The sequence below is a fragment of the Puntigrus tetrazona genome, unplaced genomic scaffold (genome assembly GCF_018831695.1).
Source record: "Puntigrus tetrazona isolate hp1 unplaced genomic scaffold, ASM1883169v1 S000000001, whole genome shotgun sequence".
Classification (NCBI taxonomy): Eukaryota; Metazoa; Chordata; class Actinopteri; order Cypriniformes; family Cyprinidae; genus Puntigrus; species Puntigrus tetrazona.
Window position 1 is genome coordinate 4,780,487 of NW_025047681.1, and position 8,912 is coordinate 4,789,398.

An 8,912-nucleotide genomic window follows, 5' to 3' on the forward strand; every position below is an offset into this window, starting at 1 on the left:
AACTTACCCAACGCCGGTCACACGTGAATTAGTGTCTTTATGACATCTTGCGCTGTGGTTGTGTTCAGATAAGCTCCATTCTACTGAAACTGTCTCGTATATTACCGAATGCCCAATAAAGCTGTTCTCATTCACATATATCCTGTTGTCATGTGTGAAACAAACGTAAACAGAGTATTGAAAATAGACCCTTCTCTTTCACTTCAGTCCCTAAAGAAGAGGAAGAGAGTGAAGTGGAGGAGATACTGGGGATAACTACAGACTCTTCAGTGAAGGAAAGAAGAGCTGAGAAGTCTCCCACCTGTCTGGAGATTCACACGAGAGCTCGTCCCGGGGAGACGCCGTACACGCCACCCCCGAGCGTTCATACGAGGGAGAAGCCATATCCGTGTCCTTCATGTGGAAAGAGTTTCTCCCTGCTGCAGAGTTTAAGATCGCACCAGAAAACACACGCCGGGGCGAGAGCTCATGTGTGCTTCGAGAGCGGGAAGACCTTTACTTGGGAAAAACACTTAAAGCTGCACCGGAGGATCCACGCCGGGGAGAAGTCTCACAAGTGTTCACACTGCGACAAGACCTTCAGCTGGCTGACGCACCTGAAGAGACACGAGCGGGTCCACACTGCGGAGAAAACACACGCCTGTGAGCTGTGCGGGAAGGGCTTCGCTTGCGAAAAATACGTCTGAGTGCACATGAAGGTCTACACAAGAGTGAAGCCGTACGCGTGCGGTCAGTGCGGAAAGAGTTTCACTCACTCTTCAAACCTCATCGGACACATGAGGATCCACACCGGAGAAAAACCATACGCCTGCCACCAGTGCGGAAGAGTTTCACCTTAAAGCACTGTCTGGACGTTCACCTGAGGATCCACGCCGGAGACAAGCCGCACGCGTGCACTCAGTGCGGAAAAGCGTTCCTCAGGCCCTCGGCGCTGAAGAAACACCTGAGCGTTCACACGCAGGAGAAGCCGCATTCGTGTCCTTCGTGTGGAAAGAGCTTCTCCCTGCTGCAGAGTTTAAGATCGCACCAGAAAACAGACAACCCCGTGAGAGACCACGTGTGCTTCGAGTGCGGGAAGACTTTCACTTTGGTGAATGGTTTGAAGCGGCACCAGATGATTCACAGCGGAGAGAAACCTTACAAGTGTTCCCGCTGCGACAAGACCTTCAGCCTGTCAGGACCACTGAAAAAACACCAGCTGACCCACAGCGGAGAGAAAGCCTTCATGTGCGATCAGTGTGGAAAGACCTTCTCATTGAAAAGCTATCTCGACGTTCACATGAGGATAGCAGCCGTACTCCTGCCATCTCTGCGGAAAAACATTTCTGGTGTCCCGAGCCCTGAAGAAACACCTGGTGGGTCACACCGGGGACAGACCCTACTCGTGTTCCTCGTGCGGGAAGAGTTTTCCAGTGCGGGACAGTTTAACATCGCATCTGAAAACACACAGCGCCGTGAGAGCTCACGCCTGCCTCCAGTGCGGAAAGACGTTTACTTTGGCCAACTATTTAAAGCTGCACCTGCGCGCTCACACCGGAGAGAAACCGTACAGGTGTTCGCACTGCGGCAAAGGATTCAACCAGTCCCCCAATCTGAAGACACACGAGAGGATCCACACCGGAGAGAAACCGCATGCGTGCGACCGCTGTGGGAAGACCTTCACTTTCAAAAGTCGTCTGAAGCTGCACTTGAAGATCCACGCAGGAGACCCACCAAAGGAGCGCTGAAGTCTTCGGTTGAGCGCGTTGTTACGAGTCATAGTTACTACAAAGTGTCTGTTTTCATGTTATTTGTAACACGACTTTCATTAATAAACCATTATTAAATGTGTAATGTTTCATGTAAAATAAAATACTGTAAATGTCGAATGTCATTAAACTTCTAATTCATATGATCTAATAGGTCAAGTTGATATACTCTAATGCTTATTAATGTAAGCCTACTATATCGATTTAATTTCATATTCCATTTTAAGTAAGGCAAACTTGAATTGGTTTTCAAAGTAAAGTGAACATGTTTTTAACTGCTGACAGAAAAGACTCAGCATTAATCTAAAACTGAGCTGTTTCTTTTTTAAAAAACAGATTTTTAAGAACAACACAGTGCAAAAACAACGAACGCACAGACACCATGCTTTTATCTAAACCGGATGGGATCTTGAGCAATCTGTCAACAACTGCAAAAACAGCACTTCTTCAGAAAAGAAAAACACCGTCCAGGGATGAAGTTCTGCCATCATCTACACGTTCTCATGTCATTTCACACCTGTGTGACTTTTTGTTGACTTCTATTGACCAACAACAAGTGAAAGAGTGCCAGCAGTCTTTGCTACTTTTTTTTTATTTAAACAACTTTTGTGTTCTGCAAAAGAAAAAGTTGTGCATGTCTAAAATAACAGTAAATGATGACAGCATTTTCATTTTGGGTAGAACTATCCTTTCCCAGTGCTAAATAAGAATCACAAAATGAAGTCTAAAACAGACATTTGGCTTAAAGGTTCAGTTAATAAACGACTGACCCCTCTGATGCTGTAAGAATTGAAACCTGTGCCACATGAAGCAAAAACAACAGCTGAACTCTCTCCTCCTAATGACAATGTGCTCTTCGTTGTCTGGGAGGCATACTTGAACAAAACAACCAAACTTAACGTTAGCCATCTAATGATTCAGTGAACACTGAAGACAGCGAATGTAAAAGAGATTGTTAGTTAAGAGATCTAGAATTAGGAGGTTCTGATATAGTTGTTTGTGGCTCTATCCATCATGTCTTTAACATCGCTGAGCGTGTTTCCCATTTACACCACATTACTGACCGTTTCTGTCTATACCAAGACGTTTTCGTTTGATGACAGTGTTTGCTTTAATGTCATTATATGAATATCTCTAGATGCCTGCAGTTCTTCTGTAGAGAGTCTCCGGTGCCTTTTCTTGTATAGACTTCCTTACTCGTCCACTACTTTTGGATTGTTGTGTGTGAAGAGACCTTGCGTTTTTTAAATTTGCTTGTTTTTTTTTTCTTAGCTTCGCTGTTCCTCTTCATAAAAAAGGTTGATCCATTCAGATCGCTTGTTTTTGTTTTTTGACAAAATGAGATTTAAGAAAAAAAATCTTTTTATCTAATAAATACTTTTATTATTGATTGGACAAAATGCTGCACATTTCTTTCACCTGAAATTTAAATGTTTATCACCGTGTGGAATTCCAAGTCGCTCGAGTTTAGGAATAAAAATGCTGCCCCATTCTTGTCTAATGTAGTCTTCTAGTTGCTCAACTTTCTCATAACTTGTACACATATAGTTAGGTGTTTTCCCAACTATACTCAAGTGAAGCATTCTGAAGGTACATTCACTGCACCTGAAGGTCTCACGATGCCAGGATGTTTTGTTGTGGTCCTACAAGCACCCAGACACAACTGAACCACTAGAGACCACCAGACGTTTTATAAACCATTTCTCTTTACTTGTCATTAGTTCTTCATAAGATCTGTGACATAAGACTTCATAGTGTGTGTGGGGCTCCTCAACTAAAGTGGTTTGAAGTACTGAATGGCAGTATGTTATTAAAGATGGCATGATTGTGAAATGACACGAATACCAACATGAAAGTTGAAGCTTTTGCGCACTGTATGCACAAAACATGAAAGGACTTTGATCTTAACTTTATTCTTAAGAAGTATAACCCAATTAAATCATAGAAAAGGAACTTGCAAAGTGATTTCATGATCATTTGTATATATTTGAAATAAAATGTGGTTCTATGTTTACCTACATTTTTTCACAGACACTGACATATTCACAGCATATAAACAAACCAATATTTGTTTACTTTCAGCATTTCAACCTAACGTTACAAAACCGTCACAATCGTTAGGAATATATGCTTTCAACGTACTTTTCATCTACATGCCCAGAATTGAGATATGATGAAATTTTTCTGGATTTTTTTTACTCATGTAATTTATTGTTGTTTTTGGCTGTTCTATATAACTTGTAGAACCTGAAGGCGGAGAAATGCGAATTCCATAAACCTTCTATGCACTTCTTGGGATATATCATTACACCCTCTGGAGTTCGTATGGACCCGAAGAAGGTAGACTCTGTCCGCAACTGACCCGTTTCGACCTCAGTGAAACAACTTTAGAGATTCTTGGGTTTCGTGAACTTTTGCCGTCGCTCCATAACTCACTATAGCAAGATTGCTGCTCCACTCACCTCTCTTCTTTGCCGTATTTAGAAGGTGATCATATGGAGTTGGGATGCTGAAGAGGCCTTCACACGTCTGAAAACTTCCTTCTGCTCGGCCCTAGCTCTACATCACCCCGGCCCTAACTTACCTTTTATTGTTGAAGTGGACGTGGCAACACTCAGAGTTGGTGCCGTACTGTCTCAACTGGAAAGGTAAGCCCCCAGTACTTCATCCATGCACCTTCTTCTCTCAAAAACTGTCCTCAGCAGAGCAGAATTATGACGTTGGTAATCGAGAGCTTCTGGCCATTAAGCTGGCCTTACCAGCTTACACTACCTCAGAGAAGCCAAACGGTTAAATCCTCGACAGGCAAGATTTCTTTGAATAGGTCCAGGTCACAAGAACGTTAAAGCTGATGCTCTCTCCCGCCTGCATCAACCTGAGCCTACTCCTAAAGAACCCGAACCCATCTTACCAGTCCCCATTTTCCTTGCTCTATCCTGCTCTGCCGGGAGGTCCAGAAGGGCAACTCTACGTACCATCACTATTCCATTTAACCCTTCTGGACTCAGTTCATACCTCTCCGGGATCCAGGTACCCACGTAGCTACTAAACCCTCTCACTCCTCCAAAAATGTCGGCCAATATGTCAAGAGATGTTCAGTTTGTGCTATCACATCCACTCCACACCGTTTGCCCGAAGGAAAGCTATTACCCTTACCTATCCCACACCGACCGTAGTCCCATATCGGCGTAGATTTTGCCACCAACCTCCCTCCGTCTGGTGCTTACACTGCCATCCTAGTGGTAGTCGATCACTTCTCCAAGGCATGCAAACTCATTCCCTATATATTCTCATACCTACCGCCATGGAGACAGCAGAGGCCTTATTTTACAACGTCTTCAGACATTTCTGATTCGCAGAGGACATTGTGTCGGATCAAGGGCCACAAGTTACCTCAAGGGTATGGAGGAGCTTCTTCCTCCTCCTAGGCATCTCTGTCAGTTTACCCTCCCGCTATCATCCGCAAACAAATGGCCAGACTGAACGTAAGATCCAGGATATTGACTGTTATCTCCAGGCCTACTGCCACCAACACCAGAGTGACTGGAGCCAGTTTCTACCCTGGGCAGAATACACCCAGAATTCCCTCCACCAGAGCACCACTGGACTAACCCCATTCCAGTGTATCCTAGGTTTCCAGCCACCTCTGTTCCCTTGGTCCGGTGACCAAACCGAAGTCCCAGCAGTAGATTACTGATTCCGGGACAGTCTAAAACGTAAGTATTTACAGCTACATATTAATTTTTAGGTAAAAACTTGTATATGTATATTTTTGTCTTTCTATATGCCACTGATCATTCTGAAAGAAAACAAGCAGTGTTTGTTATAGTAACAAATGCAACTTTCATGCGCATATAACAGATCTATGCTTATACTGCAGCATTGCTGATGAGGTTAGGTTATTTTAGCAAATAGTTTGCTCTGTAAATTCAGTTCAACAGCATTAAAGAGGGTAGCCTAAACTTTAACATTCGACTGAATCTACACATGCATTTTAGGTGTTCATGCTCGCTCTGTAGCATATTCTTCAACCGCTCAGGAAAGTCTATGAACCTGTTCAGGGGCTGCTACAGTTATATGTTAAAACCAGTTAGGGCTAGAAATGCGTCTTAATATTTAAAAGGTCAAAATGGGTTAAAATGTTTTGTTGCAATGCACGTTACTGAGATTGTAATGAGTATAATATTAACAAAATTGTATTAGTACTATTACTACTATTACCTTTGTAATGTTACTCCCAACACTGTTGATCCCTTGCCTAAGACCAGGACTGGGAGTCCTTGTGTAAACGGCTCCTATAATTACTCATGCACTCATGCAAATTTTTCCCACTGTTTAGGTTACCTAAAATTGTGCAGACTGATCAGGGTACATATGTACTGTCAAAGTTTTTTCAGTATTGACAACTCAATTGACAACATTTTTTTACACAGAACTGTGTAAGTGTGTAAGGAACACTGGAACGATGTCTATGAAGTCTACGAAGTCTACATTTTGTAAGTACTGTATGGATACTAGCAAGGATTGGGATGAGGGCATGTCCAATCAAGGAATGATTAGCATAGATAGCATAGAAGGCTTTGCTGGCCCTGACTGCCCACCACTGGAGAAACGGCTATTGTCTGTGTGAAAATATTACATTTTAAAAAAACCTTTTTTTTCCATCTGCGCATTTTGATGTAAATAAACTCACGGACAGCAGAGCAAAACAAATGAAGGGGATCCCGTTGACCAGTCAAGGTTCTACAGTAGGTTTTCGTACCTGTTGCTGTGCTAGGTATCCTTACAGAAGGTTCGCTATTAATGTGGTAAGGTAATTCTAAATATGGATTATAATATTGAGTGCACCCAGATTCGGTTAGATAGTGAATAACTTTGAATATCTGTGTTATTGCAATTTTAATATTCAACTGACACTGTGAATACTATAAAAACTGCTTTATTTTGTAACATTTTTCTTTTCAATACAGATTAATTTCCTTACAAAACCAAAGTTGTTTAATTTGCATCTCCACAGATGAACCTACTGCCCTAAAGTTATTATCAGCAGCACGTGCATATTATTTGACACATGTCCTACAAAGCCAATGTTATGATTGCACGAACTCCACCCCAGACTGACGTTTGTGTGCCACCCTTGTCTTGGTGGAAGGACTCTTATTGTGAAGTGTTTGTGTGTCTCCCATCGTTTCTGTCTTCCCTTGTTATTTCCCCTGGAAATTGATGAACTCCTCCCCTTTGTTATTTTTATTTTCTTGTGTAAAGCCCCATTCGCCACTAAGTACTGAACCTAGTTCGTACAAAGTTTCCTTGTCTTCCCTTGATTTAGCCTAAGTTTACAATATTTTAGAAACCTAATTTCCTGTAAAGCTACCTTGCAATGATTTGTATAATAAAAAGCACTACATACATAAACTAGAACTGAATTATGTGCTTTATAAATAAATGTTTAGAAATCCTAATTCACATACAGTTCCCCATTAATAGTCGTTTGTAGAGGCAAAAACAGATAATGCTTCCAGAAGTCATAGATCCTATTTTGAACATTATTAATTCATCATTGTCATTAGGTTATGTTCCCAAAACCTTTAAACTGGCTGTAGTTAAACCTCTCATTAAGAAACCACATCTTGATCCCAAAGACTTAGTAAATTACAGACCAATCTCTAATCTCCCTTTTCTGTCAAAGATACTAGAAAAGGTAGTATCCTCACAACTGTATTCCTTTTTAGAAAAAAATGGTGTCTGTGAGGATTTCCAATCAGGTTTTAGACCGTACCATAGTACTGAGACTGCTCTCATTAGAGTTACTAATGACCTGCTTCTATCATCTGATCGTGGTTTTATCTCGTTATTAGTGCTATTAGATCTTAGCGCAGCATTCGATACTATCGATCACAACATTCTCTTGGATAGACTAGAAAACTATGTTGGCATTAGAGGAAGCGCCTTAGCATGGTTTACATCATATCTATCTGACCGCTATCAGTTTGTGGCATTAAATGAGGAGGTATCATATCAATCACAAGTGAAATATGGAGTTCCTCAAGGCTCAGTGCTAGGACCGTTACTTTTCAACCTTTACATGTTACCTCTGGGAGATATTATCAGGAGTCATGGTGTTAGCTTTCACTGCTATGCTGATGATACTCAGCTCTATATTTCAGCGCAGCCTGGTGATACACACCAAATTGAGAATCTAACAGAATGCATAGTCGATATAAAAAGCTGGATGATGAGTAACTTCTTAATGTTAAATTCTGAAAAACAGAGGTGCTAATAATTGGACCTAAAAACCCCACACATATAATAATCTAGAACACAGCCTATCACTTGATGGCTGCTCTGTTAATTCTTCATCATCAGTTAGGAACCTAGGTGTGCTGTTTGACAGCAATCCTTCCTTCGAAAATCATGTTTCTAGCATCTGTAAAACTGTGTTTTTTCATCTTAAAAATATATCTAAATTACGACCTATGCTTTCAACCTCTAATGCAGAAATATTAATTCATGCGTTTATGACCTCGAGGTTAGATTATTGTAATGCTTTATTGGGTGGTTGTTCTGCACGCTTAATAAACAAACTTCAGCTAGTCCAAAACCCAGCAGCCAGAGTCCTTACTAGAACTAGGAAGTATGATCATATTAGCCCGGTTCTGTCAACACTGCACTGGCTCCCTATCAAACATCGAATAGATTTTAAAATCTTATTAATTACCTATAAAGCCCTGAATGGTTTAGCTCCTCAATACTTGAGCGAGCTCTTATCACATTATAGTCCTGCACGTCTGCTGCGTTCTCAAAACTCTGGCCATTTGATAATACCTAGAATATCAAAATCAACTGCAGGCGGCAGATCTTTTCCTATCTAGCACCTAAACTCTGGAACAATCTCCCTAACTCTGTTCGGGAAGCAGACACACTCTGCCAGTTTAAACCTAGATTAAAGACACATCTTTTTAACTTAGCCTACACATAACACACCAACACACCTTTTATTATTCAAATCCGTTAAAGGATTTTTAGGCTGCATTACTTAGATTTGCTGGAACCGGGAACACTACTCCTAAAATACGATGTACTTGTGACATCGTAAAAAGAATGGCATCTACGCTAATATTAGTCCTGTCTCTTTCTCAATCTGCTTTCACAGTTTGTATCCAG

The 8,912-nt window shown here is 41.4% G+C and overlaps 1 protein-coding gene across 1 annotated transcript; it reads left to right on the top strand.

The window, feature by feature from the left end:
- Positions 1-692: 692 nt before the first annotated feature.
- Positions 693-1,727, top strand: LOC122331666 (zinc finger protein 658B-like). The gene is made up of 3 exons (XM_043229170.1): positions 693-817; positions 865-1,273; positions 1,347-1,727. Exons 1-3 carry the CDS (start codon positions 693-695, stop codon positions 1,725-1,727), a joined length of 915 nt encoding a protein of 304 aa, XP_043085105.1.
- Positions 1,728-8,912: the final 7,185 nt, after the last annotated feature.

Coding starts and splice junctions, on each gene's coding strand:
- LOC122331666 (XM_043229170.1), top strand. CDS start 693: ATGAAGGTCTACACAAGAGTGAAGCCGTACGCGTGCGGTCAGTGCGGA. Junction 818..864: donor AAACCATACGCCTGCCACCA/GTGCGGAAGAGT, acceptor CGTTCACCTGAG/GATCCACGCCGGAGACAAGC. Junction 1,274..1,346: donor CATTGAAAAGCTATCTCGAC/GTTCACATGAGG, acceptor CGAGCCCTGAAG/AAACACCTGGTGGGTCACAC.